General features: G+C 52.3%; 5 protein-coding genes across 5 annotated transcripts; 2 read left to right on the top strand and 3 right to left on the bottom strand.

Moving 5' to 3' along the window:
- Window positions 1–312: 312 nt before the first annotated feature.
- On the bottom strand, window positions 313–5,177 carry TGME49_232800 (hypothetical protein; the record flags this gene model as incomplete). The annotated part of the gene is made up of 1 exon (XM_002368108.1): window positions 313–5,177. The coding sequence occupies one exon, from the start codon at window positions 5,175–5,177 to the stop codon at window positions 666–668; it is 4,512 nt and encodes a 1,503-aa protein (XP_002368149.1). The 3' UTR covers window positions 313–665.
- A 4,043-nt stretch (window positions 5,178–9,220) lies between these two features.
- On the top strand, window positions 9,221–14,278 carry TGME49_232780 (hypothetical protein; the record flags this gene model as incomplete). The annotated part of the gene is made up of 8 exons (XM_018780340.1): window positions 9,221–10,295; window positions 10,599–10,684; window positions 11,283–11,369; window positions 11,616–11,701; window positions 12,067–12,187; window positions 12,896–12,994; window positions 13,302–13,433; window positions 13,769–14,278. The coding sequence occupies exons 1-8, from the start codon at window positions 9,275–9,277 to the stop codon at window positions 14,276–14,278; spliced, it is 2,142 nt and encodes a 713-aa protein (XP_018636802.1). The 5' UTR covers window positions 9,221–9,274.
- Window positions 14,279–18,480: 4,202 nt separating this feature from the next.
- Window positions 18,481–18,847, bottom strand: TGME49_232770 (hypothetical protein; the record flags this gene model as incomplete). Its single annotated transcript, XM_002368105.1, has 2 exons — window positions 18,481–18,678; window positions 18,728–18,847. The coding sequence occupies 2 exons, from the start codon at window positions 18,845–18,847 to the stop codon at window positions 18,481–18,483; spliced, it is 318 nt and encodes a 105-aa protein (XP_002368146.1).
- A 2,240-nt stretch (window positions 18,848–21,087) lies between these two features.
- On the bottom strand, window positions 21,088–22,886 carry IPP2 (protein phosphatase inhibitor IPP2). Its single transcript, XM_002368104.1, has 4 exons — window positions 22,547–22,886; window positions 22,215–22,320; window positions 21,834–21,869; window positions 21,088–21,650 (listed from the first exon to the last, which is right to left on the bottom strand). Exons 1-4 carry the CDS (start codon window positions 22,639–22,641, stop codon window positions 21,450–21,452), a joined length of 438 nt encoding a protein of 145 aa, XP_002368145.1. The 5' UTR covers window positions 22,642–22,886; the 3' UTR covers window positions 21,088–21,449.
- A 166-nt stretch (window positions 22,887–23,052) lies between these two features.
- Window positions 23,053–25,756, top strand: TGME49_232750 (23S rRNA (adenine(1618)-N(6))-methyltransferase, putative). The gene is made up of 2 exons (XM_018780339.1): window positions 23,053–23,682; window positions 23,831–25,756. The coding sequence occupies exons 1-2, from the start codon at window positions 23,520–23,522 to the stop codon at window positions 25,429–25,431; spliced, it is 1,764 nt and encodes a 587-aa protein (XP_018636803.1). The 5' UTR covers window positions 23,053–23,519; the 3' UTR covers window positions 25,432–25,756.
- The last annotated feature ends 403 nt before the right edge of the window (window positions 25,757–26,159 follow it).

Here is a 26,159-nt window from a genome sequence, read left to right as displayed (position 1 = left end):
TTTTAGCAGCTCGTGTGCAACATTTCGTGATCGACGTAACGCCAAGTTCCTAGCTCCAGAACGATTTGTTGCTCCTGGCCCAAAATTTATCTTTTAAAAGGGAATTCGAGTAACATGACGCTTTCTGCACGTCCCGTCTTACGAATCAGTTACGCCGTGGCACTAGCAAAAACTGGATCCAGCCTCACGGCATCCCTGAGGGGACTACTGTTTAGCTCGCCCGTCACCGCACAGAGAATCTCACTGAACAACACGAACGCAGAGTGCCCAGAACCGTGCCTGCTTTACACGACGCCACGATTCATGAAGAGCAAACTCGCCGCTAAATGCGAACAGTCCTCGAGCACCTGCCTGATCTCTGAAGACACACACGGATCGTCGGACGAGAAACACTGACTTCCCTTGAATCCCCAGAAGACTGTTTACACCCGCCGTTCAAGCTTCCTCAGCAAGTAGCCGCAGCGACGTTTGCCCTAAGACAGTCCCGGGAAAGATTAAGACTAGTGTTCAGGCAGGATATCGCCCGTCTGTACGAAAAAACCGGAGTCCACGGCGTCCAGCAGATCGCTCCGGCAGGGTCCACTCGACTCCAGGTTTACTTCGGGTTCACTTCTTCGCCGGCCCGGTTCGAACATTTCTGCGTGGCTGACGCACGCCAGAACCGACTACGACCGTCCCGCATTGTAAACCTTCCGAAGCAGTTGTGCCTTCCATGACAGGCTCGTCAGCCATCGCCCGTTGAGCGGCAACGGCTGCTGGACCCCTTCCGGAAGCGGCAAATGAGAAGGCTCCCGTGGCCGTGCCGCAGACGCACTGGCTTTGTTCATCGGTTCTCCTATGGCAAATCCCTGTTTAACTTCAGCATTGCTTTCTGCATCAGAAGTGGAAGGTCGTTTGTCAAAACTCGATTTCACACAAGTGGCCACGCCTGAACTCGCAGGCGTGCTTTTGACTGGTCCAGCCCCTGGGACTTTTTCTTCCTGTGTCCCTTCGCCGCTCCCCAGGAGCAACCGGCGCCAGTCCCGGGTTGGGACTACATTGCAGCATGCCTCGGCGTACTCTTTGCTGCTGTCAGAGGGCAGCGAAAAAGTCGCGCCTGCACTTCCTGCTACATTTGAGGAATCTGCGAAAGCCGTCTGTCCGCACGATTTGACACTCTTGGTGCTTTCCTCCACCAGCTGGTAGCTCGCCATGCCCACCCGCGACCCGGCCGCCGGCGTCAGAGGAGCATAAAGCTCTGATCGGTCGCCCGCACCTGCGGAAGTCGAGCCGGTCCCTTGGGTACTCGGCCCGCCGGTCGCTGTGACGGCATTTCTGCATGCATATGTTGTGTGCGGATCCGAAGGGCCTGCGCGTTTGCTCGACTCGTCTTTTTGTCTGTTGCCAATCGCCTCCGTTAAAGAACCCCAGGGAAACGATCCCGCACCTGCTTCTCGACTCTGAACTGACGAACTGGGGCTTGAAGCCTGTCGCGAAGAAGCAGGGGGCAGCGGCGTGCTCGTGGAGGGCTGCGACGCCAGCGAGCGGGCAACAGCCAGCAAGGGCAACGGTGGGGAAAGGACATTTTCGTCGTCCTCTCCAGCTTCTGGTCCACCAGCAGGTATCTGCCGATACAGTCCTTGAAGTGGACGCAAGGGCGAGACGCGGTACGCAGCTGCGGGCAGCTTCGGCCCTCTCGCATGCGGCGGGGCCGGTCCTCCCACGCCAGCAGGGCTGTCTGAACTGACTGGAAGGTGGCTAAAAGTGACTGTTCTCTCAGCGGCGCCAGGACTCCCCCCAGATGCAGACCCGTCTACGGACTCCCCGACTACTGCTGGCGTCCGGCGGACTGCTTTGCTCCCTCCACTTGGAGCCGTCGCACCCGCTTGCATCACGGACTCCGTCTCAGAAACGATTCTTTCAGATCCTCCAGACCTGTGAGGAATCGCGTCCTCCACACCCTCACCTGCCTGGTGCTGCCGCGCACCTCTGTTGGAAGAGACAGCCCCGCCAGCGCTGCGGCCACTTCCCGTTGAGGCGGTCGCTCTCTCGACTTCTCTCCTTCCTGCACGACCGCCCGCGTCCTCTTCGCCAGCCGCTGATTCGTTGCCCGACCCACTGGCCACAAGAGTTCTTTTGGAATGCACAGTCGTGGTCTGACTAGACCGGGACTGCACTGAGACGTAAGCATTGTCCGCACTAGATGCACCAAGCTGCGACCTTCCAGCGAGTTCTGATCCGCGATGCGAAGCCGAGGAACTTGTTTGGCCCTCTCTAGTCGAATCTGGAACAGGGGTTCTCGCCATGACGCCACATCCGAGCCCTCCACTGCGCCCAGTGTTTCCCCTTTTGCCTGCAGTTTGGCGCCCAGGTGCCGCACCCCCCACCGCTCCTTTGCATGCACCGTCGGCCCTCCCTGCCGTTTGCGTCTCTTTTGTGAGCAAGGCAGAAGCGTTGTCTTTGCTTCCCTTCTCGACCGATCCCGCGTGGGTCCCTCCACCTTTACTGCCTTTTCCCACTCCACTGGACGAGGCTTCCGCGCCAGTCATCCCTGACGGTGACGTGCTCCGACTGCGGCTTCCTCCCTTCCTGCCTTCCCCTTCAGCTTTCTTCCGCGAGGAATCTCCAGGTGGACACCCTGGACCCGCCAGCGACTCGTTGCCAAGAGGGGAAGGCCCCCGGCGCTTCGTGTCGTCGGAAGGGGCACCCGCTCCGTGACTGTCATCGACGCCGCCTCCATCCGCGGACTGGTCCCGAGAGCAACTAGCGGCGCCCTCCACCCCCCAAGGATTCTTTTCTTGGACCGTTGACGGAGGCACAACAATCCTATCCCCACCCGCACGGCTGCCCGACGATATTATCCCCCCGGTCTGATCCTTCTCTTGCTTCACGCTGCCTGTTGTTCGACCTGAACTGCTACTTGCTCGCTCTTGCTTCTCTCCCTTGACGAGGACCCGACTAGCAGGCCTCAGCCCCTCCTCACCTGCGTGGGAATCTCCGAAGGCAGGGCGAGAGTGACTCGCGTCTCCTGTCCCCAAGAATCCCGCAGAGCCCTTGGAAGACGCTAAGCTCCAACCTGAAGCACTGGAGGCCACCGACTTCCGTCGCATCTCGTCCGGCAATACCTTCTTCTCGGATCTCGCCGCTCCGCCGCCATCGCCCCCTCTCGGGCTTCCCGCTTTCGACGCTGACTCGTCCCGAGAGCCCGGATCTGCCCCGCTCTTTTGATCAGCAACCGCAGAAGTTGGCCGCTGATGCTGAGGTGCGGACTTCCCACCTGGACCCGCTGAAGCCCACGATGTGGCTGCTGACCCCGCGCTCGAGCTTGGCACACGGGGCGCGTTGGCGCCTGAGAGTTTCTTCACGCCCTCTCCTCCCGGGTGTTGAGACGCGGAGGTTGCCTTCTTCTCACTTTTCGGAGCAGAAGATGCGGAAGCACCAGACTCGGCTCGGCGGGTAAACTCATCGGCACCTCCGTAACCCCCGCTACCTCCGAAACTGGCTTGCTGGCGCTTCCGCTGGGGAGCAAGTGCGAGGCGCTTGGCGCGAGTGCTCGCGAGCGCGGCGGCCCCTGTGACATCGCTTCCCCGAGACGCGATGTCTTTGGATCGGCCATTTTTACTCCGTGCAGTGCTCTCGCCTTCACTGCTGTCACTGCTGCCACTGCTGCTGCTACTGCTGCTACCACTACTACTGCTACTGCTACTGTCCTCCTCGTCGCCGCGGGAAGACGGGGCAGCCACAGCTGCGCGTTGTTTCTTTCGACTTGGGTCGCCTCCACTTCCCCGGCCCTTCCATCCCCAGTCCGACTCTTTGAAGCCCAATCGAGAGTTAGGTGTGGAAGCGCTCCCGGTGCTCGACGGATGGGCGTGGCCATGGCCCTTCGCCGACGCTCCGCTTGAGTGAGGAGCTTGCGGCTTGCTGTTCGACAAACTGCTTGGCGCGTCTCTGGGCACCTGCCTAGGCCCCACTCCTGAGTCGCTTTTCCCTGACGCTTTCCCTGCCGGCGGCACTCCGCGGCTGGTGTCTGCGGCCGCAGGACCACCCGGCTGCCGACTGACATCTTTCTCCGCCTTCTTCTGCGAATCCGACATTCCACCGCTGCTGGCTGACAATGCACGAGACGAGCCACCGCTAGAAACCGAAGAGGATGGAACGGCCGCCACAGGCTCACTCGCAGACCCACCTTTGCTCAGTGCCACGCGTTTGTGGGAAGCCGGTCGTGGCGACGCTGGCGGCCCTTCGTCGTCCGATGAATCAATCACACGGTTATGTTTTCGCTTCGTGCCCCCACCGCCAGACCCGCGGCTACCAACTGATCCAGAAGGCTGCGACGCCACGGCCTGGTGAGCCCCAGGCGACGTTGTCACACTGTTCCTCTCGGGCTGTGTGTCTTGACTCTTGGTGGATCCTTCGCTGCGGCTGGCTCCGGAGGCGCCCGCTTTGCTGGAGGCGCCTCCAGAGCCATCCGCCCGATGCGTCCCGCCCTTCTTGGACTGCTTCTCCGAGCTCCCGCTGGACGAACCCGTCCCCCCCGTAGCGCTGGACGACGAACTGGACACGGTGGTGCCTTGCTTCTGGCGCTCTTCGTTTGCCAATCTAGCAAACATCTCTTCGTAGTACTTTATCTTTCGCAATTCGCGCGCACTCAACTCACTGTCGAAGCCACCCACGTCTTTCTTGGCCGATGAGCTGCCCCCTTGAGAACTCTCGTTGCCGTGTTTCTGGCCACTCGAGCTGTTCTTCTGGTTGCCCTGTCCGCTGGAACCGTGACTCCCTGATGTTTTGCTGGATTGGCAGCTGGTTCCGTTTTTCCAGGAGGAAGACCCCGAGCCTCCGCCCGTGCTCTTACTGGAAGTAGACCCTCCATGTTTGCTGCTGGAGCCCTTCTGGGTACCCTTCTGAAGCGTCTCTCCAGCGCCTGCCTTCTTGCCGGCACAAGCGCCACTGCTGGCACTCACTGCGCTCCCAGCAGGCGCTGAAGCATCAGCCGACGCCGTGCTTCCTTTGCTGTCTGTCCGGCCTGTGTTTCCACCTGCAACGGCATTGCCATCGTTCGGAGCGGACGCGGATGACGAAATAGTTGACGATCTCGCGGAGGGAGAGCCTTCTTTCGTGGAAGTCGCGTTCCGTGCGCTTCCCTGTGCCGAGGCCGCAACAGGACGGTCGGTGCTACTCACCGGCCCGGAATCTGCCATGCCGCCAACAACGGCTGCTGGAGGATTCAACTCCGTGGCAGCCGACTGTCTGGCGTCTTCTCCGGTGTATCGACAGCCGAACGATGCAGCAGTTGAACGCGCACTCGGCCCAACTGGAATGCCCCAGCTGTCCGGTGATTGTCAGCGGTGGTTTACTCTGAAGAGGGGGACCTTTGTAGAGAAGCATAGCACCAAAGACTGTGAGTGTCGCTGGTGCTGGGAAATTTGACTAGACATGGATCAACCAGGAGGGAACACAGCTCCGAGAGCGCCGGCAAAGAGGGAGAATTACCAGTGTGCTCAACGGAACCCGTAAATCGAACGTAACAAGTGGACGGAGGCCCTCTTCTTGAAGTATTTTCCACGAACCTGAATCCCTTTATCTTTCAAGAGTCACATAGTTTGTAAGAAAAAAAGCGGGAGACGGAAAAAATCAGCGGTGGGGGGAGCGGAGCGATATGACGACGGGAACAACACCGTGACTGAGGTACAGCGTCGTAATTCGTGGAAGTTGCAACCCACATTCCACATGTAGTACGGTCAAACGATCAAGAAGAAAAACGGGAACTGCTAACAAAAGGTAACGAGGGAAAAACTGGAGACGAAGGAGCACGATCGGCACTGTCCGGCGAAGTGACATCAGCCGAGGCCCTGTAGACAACCCAGCGTATTTTGACACCAAAGGCGGATAAGTTCAAAAGAAAAAAGATGCTACTGAAAAAAGAAAAGAGACTACCAAGAGAAACGAAATGCAAGGTTTGTTCTTCTAACCACTATTCGCAGTTCATGAGACGTTTTCGTGCCTGCTGAGATTTATCACAGTTCCGACAGCATTCTTCGTGTCGTCACAGTCCTCATACCACCCGGATTTGCCCCGATTTCCTGTCATGAACATGTATCCGGAACCGATAACGAACATCATGTTTTCAGGAGAGTTTCGGTAACCGAAGACAGTATGCTTGTCTATGTAGATGTTGCGAAATCGCACGCGCCTTTGCATTATTTAAAGAGCGAAGCAGCCCCGGCAGCATCAGATGCCAAAAAAATGTGCGGAGGGGGGGAGGTGGGAGAGGGGGGAAATAAGGGGATGTGTGAAGAGAGTGCCGGCCAATACAAAGGCCACCAACCTCTGTGGAAGGGACTCCGACAAAGTAGCCATAGTGACCGCGTAACTAGTAAAACCAGCTTCCTTGTTGACTACAAATCAAGCTCACAGTTTCGGAATAACTAGTGAAGCGGTAGCGGTTTTTGCTTGTTGTTTCGGTGGCATCTTTTACCACATGTATACACCGCGTGTCAAGTTTGTCGAGTCAAAGGGCACTACCGCTTGCGTCACCTGCAAGCTCAAGCGCTGTTGGATTTTTGTGGGGACGATGACGACTTCCTTTGGACGGCGAGTTGCAACTGCAGAGTTCCGTTCCCTCGGAACTGCCAGATTTCAGGGTGAATGGTCTATGCGCGATGTCCTAGCGGTGACAAGTTGTTTTCTCGATGATGGGATAGGACAGTTATGGGAAAAATGCTGCAGATCATTAATTCAGTACACAGGTAGCGTATCACAGTTGATAAGAACAGTACAATGTTGTTCTTGCTGGGGGCAGTCACAGTATCTCTGCAAGCGTTGAGGTGAGCAGGAAAGGGCTGACTGTGTCCAGTCTGTACGTGTGCCGAGATGGACTACGAATGAGCCAACGTCGAGATCTGTTAAAATACCGAATCCGGCAGAGCAGCCGCTTTGTTTTTTATCCGTACCAATGGCGAGCCCTACTGCTACATTTCTGCCCACCCGAGAGCTCGCCTCGCGAGCTTAAAAGCTGTTCTATCGTCGTGTATGGTGTGCAACTCTTACACCGACGATGCACGAAGGTGCAACTATCGCGAGCTTGCGTGGTTTTGTGAAAAACACCTCAGATGGGACTGAACTGAACTTCTAATCCGAGAGCCATCGGGCCGTGGAACACTAGAGAAAGACAACACAGTAGATGTTTGCCTGAAGCTGGAGCCCAGGGTGTGTGTTGCTGTATCAGTGGTGCATCAGCTGTTGTATCTGTCACAGCTTTATGACACCAGTGATGATGTATGCAAGCAAGACTGGACTACCTCCGCGTTGCGGAAATGCTGGAGCAAATGCGGCAAGTACTTAGTGCCAACCGTAATTAGTAGAAAAGACGACGCTCATATCTCCCGTGAGTAATGGTGGCATGCACTATCCCTCTGGAATTTCTTCATGAGACTGAAAAGAAGTTCAAATATGAGAAGGTGATAGTGTCACTGGCCTCTCACTTCACACCACCGCCTATGTCGACTGACACCAGGATAGCCATGCTCGGTCCACCCAATCGGAAGCGGCAAGCGGACTCCCCGTGGTGGTGGATTAGATCGTGTTGCACGGCTGACATGTTTTTGCGGGATCTCCGTTGCTGCTTGAAATGAGCTACAGTTCTGCATTACTGAGGAGTTACGTAGGTAAAAGCCGTACAAGGATTAACTATGTCCATATGTGCATCTAAGTTGATGCTCGGTTATATCTGTTTGACGCTAACGTCCCGGCTAAACATCGCAATACGAAGGCGGCAGGTGAGCCGCTAAAAAGTTCCTGATAGTATCTCTCAGCACTATGTGACTGCTGTTTCGATCCGTGGGAGATGAAAGAACGCATCAACGGAGCGGTTCACCCTCAATACAATACACTCAAAAGCATCTCGGCACGTGGTCACATGGGTGTTAGCGGTAACCACTGTCACCTAAAAACGCAACTGCACACTAACCGGGGCGGGACTTACTGCCTCTGTACTAATCATACCAGTCTTGCCTTCTGTTTGGGTGACCGGTACGTAAGAGACTCTACTCTGGTGCCGAATTCTCACAACCGCAGTTGCGATGTGTGAGGGTTCCTTGCCCCGTATTCAGACAGACACCCACGGAGTGCCTACTGTCGATGACAAGCTACGGCTCACCCGGACCTGGGTTCTGTACTGAAGGGTCAGGCTGCTATCTCTTGTGTTTCGATTTTGCTACACCAGCACCGCAATTCCCGCTCTTTCGGAGATTCCGCAGCAGGACGAAGGAGCTGTCGACTCTATAACGGTGAATAGAACCTCTGGAGTAGCCATGCTTCATGTTCAATTCTTCCCGTGTGTCGCAGGTCAGGCATCATCGTGCGCGCAATACACTACACTGTTACTGATCGGGAAATTGTACAGTGTTAGACAGGTAGGTTTCGGTAGTGTTATTGCATGCGTACGCTACAGTGTCCTCTATTGTGGTGACCGGAAAAGTGCGGTTCTTCCGGGTGCCTGTCAACGCGTGCTACTCGCAGACATGAGGGACTGATCCCGCGTTGTCTGATTCGGCAAGTGTCAAGATCTTGCACCGCAACATGCCGGCACCAAATCTGAAATAATTTACTGAAGCACAAAACATCTCTACGGGGGGTGTGATTTGGACTAGCACGACAACTGACGGCAGTTGGCAATTGGTGGTCTTGTGGCAACGCGCGAAAAAAAAAGTCAACATGCTCGGTCGTCGCCTCGACGCGCACGACTCAAGAAGACAAGGCCGCGACAAGGAGCGCGTGTTACCTGGAGTTGTTGCCGATAATAAAAACTGGAACTTCCAGCACCGTTATCCGCAATGCATTCTTAGATTATTCGGAACAAGTATGTACGCATGTTATGCGACAGAAGTCTCTGCCACTTTTGCGATGGAACAACGCTTCTATGAGTGCACCGCGAGCGACAGACAGCTAGCAGCTGACCGGCCGAACAGAGCAAACATTCGTTACGAGATCATTGCAGCGTTGCTGTCTCGATACAAATTGTTGTTGTCTGTGCTAAACTGCTGTTTTTCCAATCTATGCCTGTCAAGTTGCTGCTTTCGATTCGCTGGAATGGGGTGTACAATAGGTGATTCCCTGAAAGCTGGTACATCCCGCTCTTCGTAGCTAGTATAACGCGCTGGGGCGGCATGGCTGTGCGCATGGTCACCGCAAGCTGATTTGTACCTTGGCAGACCGGAGGTCGGTGTTCGCATACGTGAGAAAGTGTGTGAGGTTTTCAACCCGAGAGAACGCCTTTTGCACTCTTGAAGAACGGGCGATGGCGGATTCTCGACTGCCTTCGCCGGCATACCCGGCGACTCAGTACTCCTGTGTTGGCGGGCCGTATTCGCCAACGCATCAAGGCTATGTGGTGAATGGCCAGACTCCTACCGCTACAACGGAGAGTACTGTCATTCACCGCATTTCTTCGTCATCAGACCGTGTATTAACTCTTCCGGCCCCTTTCCCGAGTCATATGATAGCTGTAACGCATCCAACGGGAGAAACCTTGGGGAGTGGATCTGAGCTGGGGTACCATGCTCCTCCTTCTCGATATTCGCCAACTCGGTCTGCGTATGCCTCAGGAGTCCACTACACTAGCCAAGGCACTTCCGCAACTTTCCTCGGAGGAGGACCCTCACAGACACCATCTGCCACGCACAACGCACATTCTGCGGAGGAGCGCGCTGATGCAGGAGGGCCGCAGAGTTCATCTCCTGGCCGATCGTACTACTTCGAAACTTTTTCGTCCGACGCTCCTCAGGTACACCTGCCCCAAGCGTCGGCTTCTCGGTCACGATACACACGGGGAACGGTGGCGTCGACGAGCATTCGGCAACCAGCTGAATATTCAAACCTTCGTAGCTCGGAAAACAACTCGGCGCTGACGCCATACCTACAAGCGCATGCAGATTCTTCTCCACATTCGTCGAATTCGCACGCCATGCACTCTCTAAATCAGTCTCACGCCGCAGGCAGAGGCCCTCCTCGCGCTGGCGGTGGAGAACAGGAATGGAATGGACCACATAACGCGAGCTCCTACAATTCTGGTCCTGAAGCGGGGTTTCACACGGATCGACGCGAAACTATACTACAAAATTCAGCAGCCGAACACAGGACTGGGATTAACAAACAGGAACATGAAGTCCTCGGTGGACATCGGCAGTCTGCTGCTCTCCTTCCGGTTTTCGTGAAAGATGGCGAGATGATCGACCACGGGAAGCGGTTCGGAGGCGAACAGCCGGAGGTGTCTAGACATTGTAATCAGCGCGGTAGTCATTCCATCTCCTTTTGGTCCGGTAAGCTCCTAGTAAGAAAGTACCTCCTTGGATTCGTGGACAGGCTTGGACACCGACAGCAATCGCGTACAGATTTTGCAGCGCCCAATGTGGTAACTTCGCATTCGACCCTACTTTTTTATCCACTCAGACGACAGGACGAACATTTTTCTTTTTTCGTGACACCATGAAGGGTATCATGTAGTAGCTTAGTCATCTCGACTATCCGGTGTGTGGAATCTGAGCCAATTATGTTGTTTTAGGTTGCTTTCGAGCATCAGCTGTAAGAAATCGGTCTATGTTAACGAGTGGTGTGACCTGCAGACGACGAGGACGAGACGAATGGTTTCTCCCGACTCAAGCATCGGGAGCCGACAGATCTAGAGGGTTGGCGGGAGCTCGCACGTCAAGTGAGCCATCCAAATTTAGTCGGGAAAAGAATCATAACGGCGTCAGCTCGGCCTCATGGTTCCAGTCCACCCAACGGCATCTGAGAGAAGTTGTATTACAGTGCTAGATTGTTTGTTACTTTAGGGAACTGACAATTCTCTCGTTCCGAGTTCTTCCTTTTCACATCGGTTCGCTCCCCAGAGATAGATGCGTAATGTAGAAGAACTACGGTCTTCCTGATGAATCATACATCAGAAGATAAATATGTGAGTCGTTCCATAGTGGTCTGTAATATGATGGTAAGTGTATGATTTTTTGTATGTTACGAAAATCCCACTTTGACCCCCATGGAAGCGACGCGCTGAAGAATCTTTCGTTGAAATTTACATTAGGTGCAAAGTTACTGCAATTTCTGCACCGAGTGGCCAAGGGCGCTTCTTGTCCAGTCTCGGTGTGCCTCGACTGCCGGCTATAATGGTGGATGCCTTTCGGTCTTTAAGTGCCGGATGCGTATACATTGGAAGCAGGGGTTGAAATCACTTAACCCTTTTGTGAGTGCTGGAAGAATGGTGGGTGTGTAACATTTCTCTGTGGGACGATGTGCACTGCGACTATCAGATTGGGGTCGAGAACAAGATGCTTCGAGGTCGAATTAAAAATTATGAGAAGCAAATTTTCACTCTTCAGCAGCAGGTGGACAGAGAAGTAAGTCGAGCATTAATGAGGTGTCGGATGGGCCGACAAGGTGAAGTTTCTGGGGAGTAAGCTACTGGAGATCAGACCCAAATACCATGTCGATCATTCGGTACTTCCCTAGATGAGTGGCGTATCGCATCCACTACCGGCTGAAGCCTGGCCACTTGTAGTCTACGTTTTTGTGAGAAGACGTGGTAACAACTAAGCAAACCATGGATGTGCGGCTCTGTTCCTTTGGTCTCCTGTTCCCTGCAGACGGCCCGCGCCGACGCGCAGACAAAAAATCAAATGACCATGGAGGCTGACGTCAGAACAACGAGAGAAGAACTGCTTCGGCTAAGGTGGGTGGAAGGCATGCTACAGACGCAGCTTTTCGTCACTTGAATTTCGTTCACTTCGGCAGGGGCTGGCCTCCTCTCGAATGTGTCATCTATTTTATCGCATATGAGTTCCAATCAGATTCGGGATGAGCTGAGCTAGACTGGCCAGACTGGCGTAGTATTCGGTTTGTTGCGCATGCAGTTTGCCTCAGCTTGATGGTTGTTGCCTTCGAGAGACAATCCGGTGCCCTCTCCGCCTCTCCTTGCCACTGCGCCGGTAGAACGGGACCTCTGCAGTGCCTTGAGTGAGACAGTCGTCTGTGTCGTGGAGGCTTTTTTGTGGTTAAACTAACGGCAAGCATGCTTGTTCCTCGTTTGTCTCTCAGGCACACCCTTAGGATGAACCAGAGAGGAGCTGAGTTGACTCGGGGAGCGGTGATTGGCGGAGGCGCGGCAGACTGCAGTCGCGAGGTGTTTTTACTGAGAGAGGCCCTGGCAGAAGCAGCAGTAAGTTTGGCAGCCGGTCGTATGAAAAATGTCGATTTATTTCTGTTCCAGAAGCGGTCGATTGCATCCGGTGGGGATTCACAGGAGGAATTTGTTTCCACCGGTCTGTGGAAAATGGTAGTAGATGTGTCAGTTGTCTTGGCTATCTCAGAAGTAACGCGTTTGAATCGAAAGATGCATCGATTCGTAATGAAGAGAGATTGACTCCCTTGAGTAATGCACACGGTCTGGCTCCGCCGTAGGTGAGCGGGCAGCAACTGGAAGTCACTCCACAGGATGTATTACATGGCTTCTATTTTTTGGCGGGAGCCCCTCTGATCGTAGTCATAGGGAGCTCGCTATTCGGCACTAGAAGTCGCTGTCTCATTCATTGATACTTATTGTGTGAAACTTGCGGAACATAGGCGAACTTGATAATAACACCACACTAAACCAGGGGATTGTGAGAGCCACAAGAAGGACGTAGTCCACACTGTATTCGTGATTTTCCCGGAAAAATCCTACACGGGTCACATCAATTACTATTCTGATACTCGTTCATCATGAAGAGCTCGAATATTGTGAGTTTTGACAACCACTCAACACTGGACATTGCTTGCTATTCTGGAGATGTACTATGTCGGTGTCGCCCCTTTCGGAACACTTGCATGTGTGGAAGCAATTAGGTGAAGTAGTTGTATTTTATCTGCTTGCTTTTGTGTTATCCAGGAGTATCATATGCAACTACTTCAGCAAAATGACACACTCCGCGTCCACGTGGAATGGCTCCGCCGTAATGAAGCCCATGAGGGGCCTTCGGGTTGTAAGGTGGGTCGCCAACACGTTTGTTCACGAGGCCTTCAATTGCGGACTAGTGTACCGCGACTATAGAGAAACTGGTGCCAGTCCCTCCTAACTGGAGTGATATTCAGTATGCTAGGTAGTATACGATCTCTGCATTCTGTTTGGGTTATGCCAAGGTGAGTACATAGTCGCCATGGAGGCCAGCATTCTGGGAAAGGTGAAATGAGAATGCTACCCGTCCATCTCGAAATTGTGGCAGCCACTGAGGCAAATCAGTTGGAAAAAGTGACAACACAAAAGCATCTACCCATTTGTCTGTTACTTCTCTTAGAATGCGGACAAGGCGCGCTTGGACGCCCAGCTGGAGGGCCACGAACGACGTGAACTGAAGCAGTTACGAGATCTGTTCAGCAGACTCCAGAGTGCGGCGGACGAAAGCGCAGGATACCCCGATGCAATGAGTGTAAGCACTTAATCCAACTCTGCGACAGCCTCAACTCTAGTTTTTACGCCTATCCCGAAAGATCGATACCGTTGCAGCAGGTGTAGCTGAAGGATTTTGCATCGACACAGTTTGCGCAGTGGTGCCTGCGTGGTTCAAGTAATCCACACGTGCCAACGCCGTACTGAAGCACAGTTTCTGTTGCGATAACCTTTCCTCGCTACGTGACAGATGTTTTATAACAGTGGGCAGGCAGATTCCATTAACGCGAGAGGCTTGGCCTTGCACCGTATCTACACAAGCGTATGAGCCACTGTGGACGCGTTCAGGCCTCTAGCATGTGCTTTTTCTTTTAGCTCGAGACGTTCATTGGACAGCAGGAAGGTGGAGGTGCAGCTGACCGATTTCCGCGTATCAATCCGTCTGCAGGTCGGAGGCACACAGGCAGTATCTCGGGCAGTGTGTCTGGGCACGGTACCAACGTCGACTCTAATAACCGTATTTTTGTGGAGCGATCCACAAGTGGGGAGACGGCTCAACTGGGAACCGTACTGATGGCAAACCGTGGTGCCTACGAAGAAAACTGTGATGCGCGGTTACCTTCCGGAACGCTCACAGGTTCGCTCAAACAGGACGTAGAAGGTACAAAAGCCGGTGCGCTTCCCCGTAGAATGCCGAGTGACGGAGACCGTGACGCCCAGGATTCAGACAGATGGGGAGATGATACCAAGGGACCCATAAAACGGCTCGAACAGAGAATCAGAGAGTACCAAAGTAAGGCTCCAGGAGCAACAGCCACAGCTGGAGAGGCCTCGCCTAGGCACTTCGTTACAGGTCGTCGTGATAGAGGTGTCTCAGACAAGTAACGCTGCAAGGGTGCAGTTAGGCAGAGCAACGTCCAAAAAGCACACATAAGAGTGTTCTTGTGAATGGAGACAACCCAACACGCTTTTGGGGCTGGCTGTTGAAAGCTTTCTTTGTGGGGAAGAACGCTGCACAGGGTGAATGCCTTCGATTAATCGTAAATAGCGAGTCACAAGGGTTCTGTAGTACAAGGGCATGACGACCGACGGATCGTGGCTTGTCCCGCGTACTAGTATTGTGGCTGAGGGATACTATGCACACTGGCCGATTGGCTTGTCGTCAGACAAGTGGCACCTCGTTGTTATTGTTTCCATGCGGAGCTCAAGGCCCGTCTCACGAAATACCTGAATCTGATTTGAGCCAAATATACTTTTTTGAGGGATAGCAACTATAGGTTATACGCCTAATAAGTTGCATCCACAATAGGAAGATGTGATTCAGAAATGAACTTTTGGACGCAGGAGCAATGCCACGTGAGTTAACCCCTGACTCTCCTGTCGACGAGAGACAACAAATGATGAAGCAGAGTCGTGCTTTAGCCATTTTATGATTCTGTGGAGCTCCTGTGTTTCGCCGATGACGCCTGGGTTAAAGCCTTCTTCAGTGGAAGCTGACTGAGACCACTTGCAGGCATGACAGACAGAAAGACAGCCCCCAAAGGGCGTACATCTACTCGATGACTGACCTGAGACGTGTCACGAGCAGGAGACTTCTTCAAGTGCATGGAGGACAGATTCTCTTACGTATTTGAGCTTTTGTAGACATTACCCGAATTCAAATATCTCTAACCATCTGGGTATGATAGCGAATGCTTGCAAGCAGAAATCAGCACGTGCGACCCCGTTCACGAACTCGCCAACCAGATCACGCGCTGGACACAAACATTTCACGCAGTAAACCTGTCCAGTAGCAAAAGACAGTGCCCAAAATCGTGATGCTAATACTACCCAGGCATTCTCAATCAAATCCTGATCCCACACTGAGAAACGTCTTTCTGGTTCTGCGCACAATGAATACCGATGCAATCAGTTTTCGAGCAAACACCGCATATCTGACGTCAGTCAAAGGCTCTTGGTGCCATCCCAACAGGTGCACGCTTCACGTATTTCAAAAACTCTCGCACCGCTAACTTCTACACGATGGCAGCAGTTGAGGGTGCATCAAAACACCGTCGGGGAGCCCGGACTCACTAGTGTTTCCTCGCAGTCCCAGAAACATCGTCTTCGAGCGTCAGAAAACACTGCGATCTGGATGTAGCATTCTCGCGGTTGAGGGAACGTTTGAAATTCGCAGCAAAAGTACATTTAGAGATACAAAGATCACCTCGCATGTAAACGTGCTCCCGGTAAGTACACATAGGCTCTTGAGAGCTGACCACTTGAAAAGGAACTTCGGCGAGGAAATCAAATTACCATCACAGCGTGACTGTTCGAGTAAATTCTAAACCTTCTCGGTTACGGTTACGCTCAAGGACCGTTCATCTCCATTATCACTTGTTCCCAATACTCCACATGTGCATACATATGTGCAGCTCGCCCATGGACGGGCCTGAATCATCAGCGTTTGCTGTTGAGCGATCCGAATCAGCATCTGCAACATGGGCATTAGCTTCGTTCTTAAAGTCACATGGTGCAGTTGTATCCCGCTGAGGGCACCCTTTCGATGCCACCTCTTTCCTCAGTGCATACGGCCCGATGGGGATGTTTCTGCGCCGAGCTGACTGTACCCGATTGTCATTGTCCTGTGTACGTGCACTTTCGTTATTCCGGCGCCTTCGCTGAGGACCAAAAGGGAGCTGCTCGGTTTCGTCGATCGTAGCGGCGAGAGCACAAAGAAGCGGATTTCGACGGAACGCTTCAGGAGATGGCACGGCTGTCATGAACAAGGGATGCTCTTCCCATTTGTCAACTGAGCTTGAAGGACACGTACTTTTGGCCCGGCACTCGACGATGCTCGTGTCCTGGACTTCCACTTCAGGCTTATGTCTGTCCATGACTCACTACACAGCAGTGTCGAATCCTTCGCGCCAGACAGATTGTGAAACCCGTGGCAAATCTGACGCGCACGGACGGATATTTAACGCGAGTCCGACGATTGCTTGCCAACGCAGCATGCCACACTGCAGAAAGTGTAGACAACAATTCTCAAAGCGACGTTCGAAAAGACACGTTCTGTGATGTTTTGATCATTGTGCCACTACACAGGATAGTTACAGTTTGTTACCCTACTGAGAATCACAGCTTTGCACAGTTCTGAGACATACCGCGGACGAAGCCACACACAAATTTGTACCGCAGCGCTTGAGGTAGCACAGGAGCAGCTCGAAGGTAAAACTCTTTTGTATATGACACGAAAGAGCGGAGAGGATACCTTCAGCTAGAGGCACTCTTTACTGCCAAGAACTAGAGCATGCATGCGACAAGCGAGGCGTTTAGTCACGCAAAGTTGCGGTTCCTGGGCTTTGATAAATCCACTCCCATCCTAACGGAGAAAACCACCGCAGAAATCCACCTGACCTAACGGACGTCTTAGTCACCGTTTTTACAAAGACATGGATTTACGTGCTGCGAAAGAACAAGGGATATAAGTCTTGTGCTGGTAGGCAGGCTTCAAGTTATTGCAGTGTGTTCCACATGGGACCACGGCGCAAGCGTCCACGAACCGTGTAGATTCATTGCAGTCACGTTCCTTTGCTGGTGTGGCATGAGTCTCCTGATGCAAATTATCATTGTGGCAATGAGTGAATGCATTCACAGCAGTGCGAAAGGCAAGCCGGTTCTGACTTGAGCAGACAACGGCTACGAGTTTCTGTCCATCCGAGCCTCAACAAAGCACGCAGCACTGGTCGAAGAATCTATCAGGTGCTGAGTCACGTTATACGTTGTCTTGAAAGCAGATACCAGAGACAAGGCCGGCGGGAACTCACCTGTACGTGCTGCAACCATGAAGAATGTGTGGGAGCGTTGGGGGATTAGGTTGCGGACAGGATGATCAAGTCAACTAGACTGTTCTGTTGTCGCGTGTTGCAATAGAACAAGTAGCGTATTGCCTTTTGTATTTCAATAGGGCGCGCGACGTGATATAATGCAGTCGGGTTAACGTTGCTGTGGAAGATTGATCTGGTAGTCAGTGCCAAAGTAACTCCAAGAACGCCCACTGTCCTGGAAAACCTTCAGTTTTGGTTCATATAGTCCTATTTCCATCTTCACATTCCTCAGTAAGGACGGTAGCATAATCCCTATGGGTACTCTTTTTCAGCAGCGTGAAGGACAGGATAACGTGTGGTCTACCCCTTGACTGAAGAATCATCCTTAAATGCAACGTCTGTTTTTGCGGAGAATCTTATTGGGCGCTTTAACTATTCGCTCCGCAGTTCTTAGTTGCTTCTTCAACATTCAGCCTATTCCGCATTGTGACAGGAGTTATACAGATCAAGATGCTGACAGAGGTCGAAGCAAAGCGTAACATACAGGATCATCTTCGCCATCTTTTACAGTGGCTGCGTGTGCGCGCGCACAACCTGACGGCGCCATTTTCTTTAGACACTTTCTGGCAAAACACTTTTGGCAGGCAAGCAGAAGTTGGAGAAGCTGTGTTCATCTACGGGCTGGAATGCCGTCGTTCATGGCCACAAGGATGGAGGTATGGCATAAAATCGGTGCAACTACGGCTGACAGCACATGATTCCTTCGTAGTAGAGCTATCGACGGACTAACAGCATACATAAAACTCGTAAGAACTCATGAGATGCACGGTTTCATGATTTTTTCTGGTGGCAAGAAGAACGTCAGTGGGAATTTCCTTGGAATTATCTCGGACGACAGTGTCTCCTCTAGATGTCCGTCCATTCCGTAGTGGCCCTGGCTGATCTTGACTGATGGTGGCAGTCACGGCGTCCCTTCTTTATTTGCCCAGCTTAAAGCTAAAGCGAGAAACCTTTCGGATTCTCTCTTCCACGCCATACTCAATACCTCTCGGCTACAGTTCAAGACCGTTGCCGTCGTCGCTTCCGGCACCGGATCATGCAGGGCAGGTTTTATCCTTCGATCGGTTCTGCTACGGCCTTCTCAGCTGTGTTCCGTACAACGAACCAGCTTTTCGCCATCCTGCCCACACAAGCAGAGTCGCCTGCGACCTTGTCGCTAACGACCTAGCCCTGTCCATCGTAAACAAAGAAGAAGAGCTTCGCTGTATTGTAGATTTTCTAGAAACGGGGTTTGTCTCTTTGGAGGAATTGCAGATCCTCACCGCTGACGTATATGGCCTTGATGATCTGAAGCAAGCCGCCGACAAAATCTTGTTTCTCTTTCAAGTAAGTGAGGAACGCGAGTTCATCCCTACTCGGTTTTTGTTGGTACTGGTTGACTGGTGTACCCAACTCAACTTCCTGGAGTTTCTGGTGCTGTTCGCAGCGAACGACTTCAACAAGGCTGAGCTTCGACGTCCCCTACAAACTGGATTTGCTTGTTGGTGGATGTCACCTGTGGCAAGAAAACCAGCTGTACTCTCTGCAACAACACCTGGACCACGTAGATACTCATCGTAACTGTCTCACATGTACCCGACGACATGCGCGACGAAATTGCGGCAAAGCATCACGACAGCCTCCATCCAACTCACAAGTGCGATAAGACTGCTGCAGGCGTTATCGTGTCTCGTCTGGGGACCGAGAAGCCTTTGCCACTGAAGTATGTCGTCGTCATCTGCCCCCCAGAAACAGTCGGCCACACCCTACAAGAGACCAGTCTGCCCCAGCCTCACATCGTCCCAAGCTCTCTGATCTGCTCCAGGGAGGAACCCGAAGCTGCTCGTTACCTGCTGTGCCCCTACACGTTCAAGCTATGAACAACGCTCTCACACACAGAAACGGTAGTCTGGCTCCTGTTCTGTTCCCGTCTTGTGGAACAACTGAAGACTCCATTTCACCGAACTCTCCAAAACTGTTAGGAGGACGCGGGTGGTCAGCTGCTCATCATGGCTACCGTGTGTACGGCGTAGAAAGATCCACGGAAGAGATACGGCAAATTTGTTTAAAGAATGCAAATGCTGATTTGTGTAGCAATTCTGGCGCTGGTAACAGGCTGTCGAGCAGCTTCTCGTATGCCCGTCTCCCCGTACGTGGATCAGAAAGTAACTACAATTCAACCAGTAGTATGCATCGGACGGCTTCTGAAAACTCAGCTTCTTTCTCAGCTAACAGTTCACCCGCTGTTGCTTGCGCATCGCTAAATCGATCAGCCACGACGTCCGCATTACGACAACTCCAGTCAGGTGGGAAAATCCATGTGGTTGCTCGCCTGATAGCAGGACACCGGGCAGGATATCTGGCGAAGAGCCGTGGCGAGTTATTTCATACTGAGTCGGCTAGGAGGAGTGGTGCTCCTGCGAATTCTTCCACTATAGAGGTTCGTGAGCTCTCAGATAAAACAGGTTTTATTGCTTCGTCGCGACCTACTGATTCATGCTCGACGATGGTTATAGACGACCAAAAGACCGCTTCGATGCCCATCACTCCTCCTGGAACTGACCACTTTGCTGACATTGTGTGGACATATTCTCGTGGGGCGTTTGTGCTGCACTCTCCGCCAGAAGCGGCGCTTGCTGACAGAAGCCACAATATGCCCTCGCCGAAATGTGATGCGCCTCGAGTTCAACTCGTTGGTCTGGGGATACCGCAATCGAGATGTTCTGTCACCTCGCTCTCCCGAGCGAATTTCTCACTGCATCATCCAGTGTCCGACTTCAGTAGAATGCCTGCTACCCCCAGTATCGCATCCAAGGTTTGTTCTGCGCCATATAAAACGCGTCAGGATTCCAGGGAAGCAGAAGCAAGGATTCGAAAACCTTCCGCTGTGTGGCTTGCCGAATTGGACCATTCATTACACGCGACGGGGGGAAAAGTGCAAACCGATAAAACCGCCTCAATAGTTGACTCAATAAGTTGGTATTCGTTCAGCCGGGAAGACACAGAGTCTCTACTAGGACATTCTTTCTGTGAGCAGCCCGTGGGCGCAAGAAGGGGGCGGCTTTGTTGGACAGGCCCTGTTCCAGCTGCCCTCATTGCCGAACATCACAGGAGCTGCGAGGACCGTCAACGCCGATCGTTCGACATTCGAACATGATCTTCTGGCCCATGAGTGAAGCGTTAGATATGTGTGAGCTACCAGCTCGAACGACGGAATCCCACATGCCGCAGACAGCGACGAACTACGGCCGAGATCTTTGATGCTTCAGATGCCTGCCACTGGTGCGCGGACAATGTACCAGGCAGCGCGCCCTGTGCGTCTATGTGACCGAAAGGTGGACAAAGAAAACATCTGAATCTGCGACTGGTACCGAATGCAACTTGACACTGCGTATCACTGGCCAGGTTAGGGTGCCCACGATACGTCACTTATATATCTGTTTACATGGTTGTATGGTGGATCACATTTTTTTAAGAACCAAAGGCGGTCAGATATGCCACAGCGTTTTTATCATGAAGCGCAACCGAGCCTTTGATACACGGGAATCTGAAGCAGGCGACGGGGATATGCATGACTGCAAGTGACCGTTTCGTGTACAGTGCAAACGTCGACAGAAGTGACGACTACATCTCATGTGACAGCAACGCTATGCCTGTGTGCCTCATCGCAAGTGAGGTGTTGCGGGAATTCTCAGCCACAACAAACAATATACACTGCGCCTTTCTGCTTGGGTGTTCGAAGGAGCTGCCGCATGAGTTGTGCAGAGCATCGACTTAAGAATCTGAGTAAACAGGAACCAGACACTTCCCTGCTCCTGTTTTTCGGGCGAGCAAATCGCTAGGGGTGACAACCAAAACTTGGCTTTAGCTCACAGGATTCTAGTACGTCGCACCTTGGTCTTTTATAATGGTAAATTTCAGTGCGTGTCACACACTACAAGAATCCTGTCCAAGAGAGCTCCCGAAAATCGAATGCCAAAGTCAAACTGTGTCACTTGATGACACAAAAACATGAACGTTCTGGAAACTGCCGTCTCCACATTAAGTGAACAGTGAACGACCTTGCGCAAGAGCGCTCGTGATCACCGGCGAACATAGGCTGCCCGCGAGGTGGTGAGCTGTCTCGCGGGTCGTTTCCGCCAGCCTGTACCAGTTGTTGTTCAAAGGAATACATTGGCCACATACTGCTGACCGAAACATTCACACTGTCACTCATCTTCTTCCTCCGCATATATTTCTTTCATGAGCTTAACTTGTTGGAATTCACAGTAGTGCTGTTTCCGCTTCAATTCGAACTCGTGGCGCCGTTTTTGTTCCAGTTCTTCCTCGTTTAGCGCTTGCCCTCTATCATTCACCGCTAAGTGTTCCAGGCACGCCTGAAGGGCCGAAGCGGAAACAGCTTCGCCAGGCTGCGGACATGAGGGACAACACGCCAGGGGAAGTTGGACATGGCAATGACCTTCCTTTAGACAGATAACACCGTAATTTTGTCCCGATCAATTTACCTACGATACTCTCGTACAAAAAACAGCAAATCAAGATACTTGCCCCCTCCGCCAGCGGATGATTGATAGATGCAGCCACGCTCTTACCTGCGGCGAATTCTTCTCATTATCGCCGTGGGCGTCCTAAAAGGAAAAAGTATCATATGTGGAGAGCCACTGGAATTGCGAGGGACTTCGATATTATTTGCGACTTTAACGAGTTCACGCTCGTGAAAAATGGTGCATCCCATACAAGGAAGAGGAAGTAGTTATTCCTCTGTCGGCACATAACCTACTGCGAAGACTGACCTGGTTTCTCCGCAAATCCCTACCTCTCCCGCTGAACATCTCCCAGCCTGACGTTCACGCTGCTCCTGAAGAGTATATTTACTCCCTCACAGATACCAGTGCTAGTGGGAATCGCGTTTTCTGAAAGAGCGACCCCCGTATCTGCCTGCCAAGACTGTACTCTCACTAGAAGCGCCTTACCGATCCTCGCCTGTGATACGGTGTCGGCGGTTCATCAATTTTCATGCGGGTCCCACGTTCCAAGTCGTGCTCCGCAATGGCCTGCTCATCCCACGTGAGATGCTTGCTGAGATTCACGCACACACAATCACGTACCAGTGTTGAGGGGTCATTTCACTGTTGGCAGAGCCCCTGTTTAGCAAGGCAGCGCTGTTGCCCGCCGTCGCTATGAGGTCTTTTCGTCGCCATGCCGAAATCCGTAGTAGCGCAAGATGCAAGCAGCGTCTACGAAACAGGTTTCCTGTAATTACTGTAGCATGATCGCGCGAGTCCATCGGCTCTGATGGACTTACTGCTCTTCCGGAGATCCATGTGTGCTTCTCCTTAGCGCACTATGGGTCGGCTGTCCGCTGGAACCGTTTGGTTGGTCTTTCCCTATCACCTGCATTCTCAGTGTTATAATGCAGATCTGGCAGTTTTGGTCTTCGAGAGGGACTCTTCGGGATCTGCGATTATGCAGAAGGAATTCAGTGCAAAGTTTGCAGCCCAGACGGCTTTGCCGTCTGGCTCCTTCAGTTTGTCGGGCTTATCCGCAAAACAAGGCAGGATAGCTTAGCCTTAAAGGCAAATTATGCAACATCAACGTGAAACCATTCCGAAGAATTATCTTTTTGAGAAAAATATGCGTACACTGCGTTGATGAACGATGGCGAACCCGTAGGTGAGGTCATCAGCCGCGGTGTCCAGCTACGCTACCGTTGAACGCAACGCATGCAGACTGCAAACATTCCCTCAAGCGACGCCGTGCATGCACCTCATCAGCAAAGTGACGCAAAATTAGAGACCTTTAACTGTGCTCATTAATCGTTGTTGTCTGCTGCACACTCATCCGACCATATATGTTCATCTTACCCAATCCTCTCGATGGAGCCTACCGTCTTCACCCCTTCGCTTCGAGGAGGGGTTGGAAACAAAAGTTGATGAGAATGGTTCCCTGAAGCGCCAGCCCCAACGCCAGCAAAGAGCGGGGCGTACAACAGCATCGTAACGCGGGTACACAGTCATTCACCGACAGCATATAGAGTTTTTTTCATCGTGCAACTCGGAGAATATGGACGCTTTGGTCATTTCGTGGCATCGGTAGTAGAAGGGTTTACGGCGGACCGCCTCCGTGTACTTGGGGACTTTTGTTTCAGCGGGTCATCCATGATCGCGCCGCCGTGAGCACTGTCATGGTTCATGTTCAACAGGACCTTCGGTTGTATTTTATCGTGAATTGTACAACACAGTTTCTCAGAACTCTCTTCCTGGAGTGGTCATGCAGCAATGGACCAACAGCAACGCGTTCTGTCTGGAGGAGCTCAACAGAATGAATCGCTTGCTTTCAAGGATGGTTCACCGCAGTCAGGTGTAGTGTCACATCTGGACGACAAGCAAGTTGGTTGTTTGACGAACAGTGGCGCTTGCTTTCAGGGATCTCCGAATGAAGGTGAGCAAAGTGTGCTCTTGCTGCATGTAGGAGATGTTTGGAACAGGAGGGTTGTGTGCAACATGCTGTTCAAATTAGAGTGCCTTCTGCGTCGACACCGTGTTTACAGAGAGCGGTGTGCCCGCTGCCTGCACTTGGTGTCTTTCAGGAAATGCGCCCACTTGTGAAGAAGCTCGTCAACGAATCTACCGTGAGAGTTTCCGGGTTTCGAAAGCGCAATGCAACAACAGCTGTTCTGGAACCGTTGTTGGGCCGGAGAGGCGACGGAAGCGAGATGACGCCACCAGTGACGATCCTGGTCGTTCTATGTTAGCTCAAATGAGGGCACCTGACGAAACTACGAGCAATACACAGGAAGAGTTTGACAGACAGAAGATGGGTCCCATGTTGCAGGTGGACAGAGAGGATCCAGCAAGCCACATTACCTCGGTGGAAAGGCAACAAAGAATCAGACGCGCTGCAAATCATCGTGCGAGCGGCTGCTCTGACGGAATTAAAAGCTCTTCAGAGCCCGAACGAAGCTGTGAAGATGCTATTAAATATCCGAACAAGAAACAGTGTAAGAGTTTTCCGAGATCTTCGTCTAACAATAATAAAATGCATCCACGTAGCAGGCACAGCACTAATAGCGTTGACTACGGGGTGCTGGGAGAGAAGTATCCTGAGCTGAAAAAGTTCCTTGCCCCCAAAAAGTATGCGGGGTTTTCTCTTGATATGACGACTACCATGGCCATCTACGAGCTGTCCAAAGCAATTATGATGGAGTTTTACGGACTGAAGTTCGAATTACCCTTACATGACGGCCATTTCCTTGTACCGTGTATTCCATCAAGAGCGAATTATATACACCATATAGCCGATCTGTTGGTCGACGTTGAGAAAGAGGGTGCATTATATCTGGCTCTGCACGGGCGCGATGGCGTTTCCTCTGCAGTTCGGCATGCCGTACAAGAAGCTCAGCCACTTCGGGGTAAGCATATCAAGGTTTTGGATATTGGTGTTGGGGCAAACTGTGTGTATCCTCTACTGGGCTGCACCGAGTATGGATGGACATTTGTAGGCTCCGACATTAGTGAGCGTTCTCTGGAGTTAGCTCGTGAAAATGTGAACCTCAATGGCCTTGAGCCATGTGTGCATTTGCGACACCAGCAAGATCCAGCGAAGTTTTTCTCTGGTGTCGTCGAGAATGGAGAGTTGTTCGCACTCTCTATGTGCAATCCGCCATTCCATGAGTCTACCGACCAGGTTAATGTTTGCCCATTCCGGGTTCTTGAGGCCCAGAACCACGAGGTGGTATGCGAAGGCGGCGAGCTGAACTTCATAATGAGTATGATACGTGAGAGTCGAGCTTTCTGCTCTCAGTTCATGTGGTTCACTTCGTTAGTGGCAAGGGCTTCTACCTTGAAAACAGTGAAAAAGTTTCTTTGGGAAGAGTTACGCGCGTTCGCCGACAGCCCGGGTCAGGTAGAGCATATGCGTACAAGGTGGAAGAGCACAATCGCCGGGCAGAGAGGACAAACTTCATCCGGAGACGAGGCACAAATATCGTTATCGACAATTGGAGTGCCACTGAGAGTAACAGAGTTTCGCTGTAAAGAGCTGTATCAAGGGAAACAAACCAGGTGGGTTATATGCTGGACATTTTGGACGAGGGAACAGCGGAAACAAGTGAGGGAGTTTTTTGAAGGAAGCAAAGAAGTCTCTGAACCTGCAGCCACGGATTCCATCGGCTCGTCCCCAGTTACGTGACTGTCAAATGTGGTTTACGTCAACCACGCGAGTGAAGCGAAAGTCGGTGACACCGTCAAGTCCAAACTGATGGTGGAAAGATGTGAAGGATGAAGGCAAACAATGAACGGACGAAACAACTGCAGAACAATTAGACGCAGATCTGTCAAAGATCATGCGTTGACTGCATTGTCACTGGCGACAATTCATGTGACGAAACTGCAGGGAACAGCGCCCGCGGCCGATGACAATTCGTGTCGTATGGGAGCGCAGAAGGTGTAACAGTCATAAGATAGGGATGCTGCGTCTGCATCAGATGCTGCAGTGGTGGGGCGTGGAGCAAACTGAGACGGTGTCACTCCGACAGATGGACTTTTTATCAAATCCTGTTACGAGTATCGCCTCACGACTCGCCAGCGTCGGCGTTTAGCGTGACTCAGTTGTCGGAAAGGTGGCTTTTTTCTTATCCTTGTTTCCCATATTGAGCAATCGGTCAGCCGGCTCAGTTAACCGCAAAATGCCATAAGGTATGCGGCGCCTGCGAATATTTCTTAGTTATTTGTTCACAGGACTACACTCATTCTTCCCATTATCCTCTTTTTGACGTGACGGGCACTTGTTGCAGTAACAGGGAAGAGTCGTGTCACTACCGTGTGCGAGCCCCCCCACTCTCAGGAGTGCACTGCCACACATGGAATCTCGTGCGAACAAATTGCTTGCAGCACGAGACAGTCATAGCTAACAAAAAA

This window comes from Toxoplasma gondii, chromosome VIII (genome assembly GCF_000006565.2).
Source record: "Toxoplasma gondii ME49 chromosome VIII, whole genome shotgun sequence".
Classification (NCBI taxonomy): Eukaryota; Apicomplexa; class Conoidasida; order Eucoccidiorida; family Sarcocystidae; genus Toxoplasma; species Toxoplasma gondii.
Note: the sequence above shows the minus strand (reverse complement) of the source record. Positions and strands in the feature narration are given on the sequence as shown.

Excerpts from the sequence above, each read along its gene's own strand:
- TGME49_232750 (XM_018780339.1), top strand. The coding sequence starts at position 23,520 with ATGGACCAACAGCAACGCGTTCTGTCTGGAGGAGCTCAACAGAATGAA. Across the intron at positions 23,683-23,830 it reads TCAGGGATCTCCGAATGAAG|GAAATGCGCCCACTTGTGAA; the intron begins GTGAGCAAAGTG and ends GGTGTCTTTCAG.
- IPP2 (XM_002368104.1), bottom strand. The coding sequence starts at position 22,641 with ATGCAGGTGATAGGGAAAGACCAACCAAACGGTTCCAGCGGACAGCCG. Across the intron at positions 22,321-22,546 it reads CATGGATCTCCGGAAGAGCA|CAAGCATCTCACGTGGGATG; the intron begins GTAAGTCCATCA and ends CGTGAATCTCAG. Across the intron at positions 21,870-22,214 it reads CGTATCACAGGCGAGGATCG|GACGCCCACGGCGATAATGA; the intron begins GTAAGGCGCTTC and ends TTTTCCTTTTAG.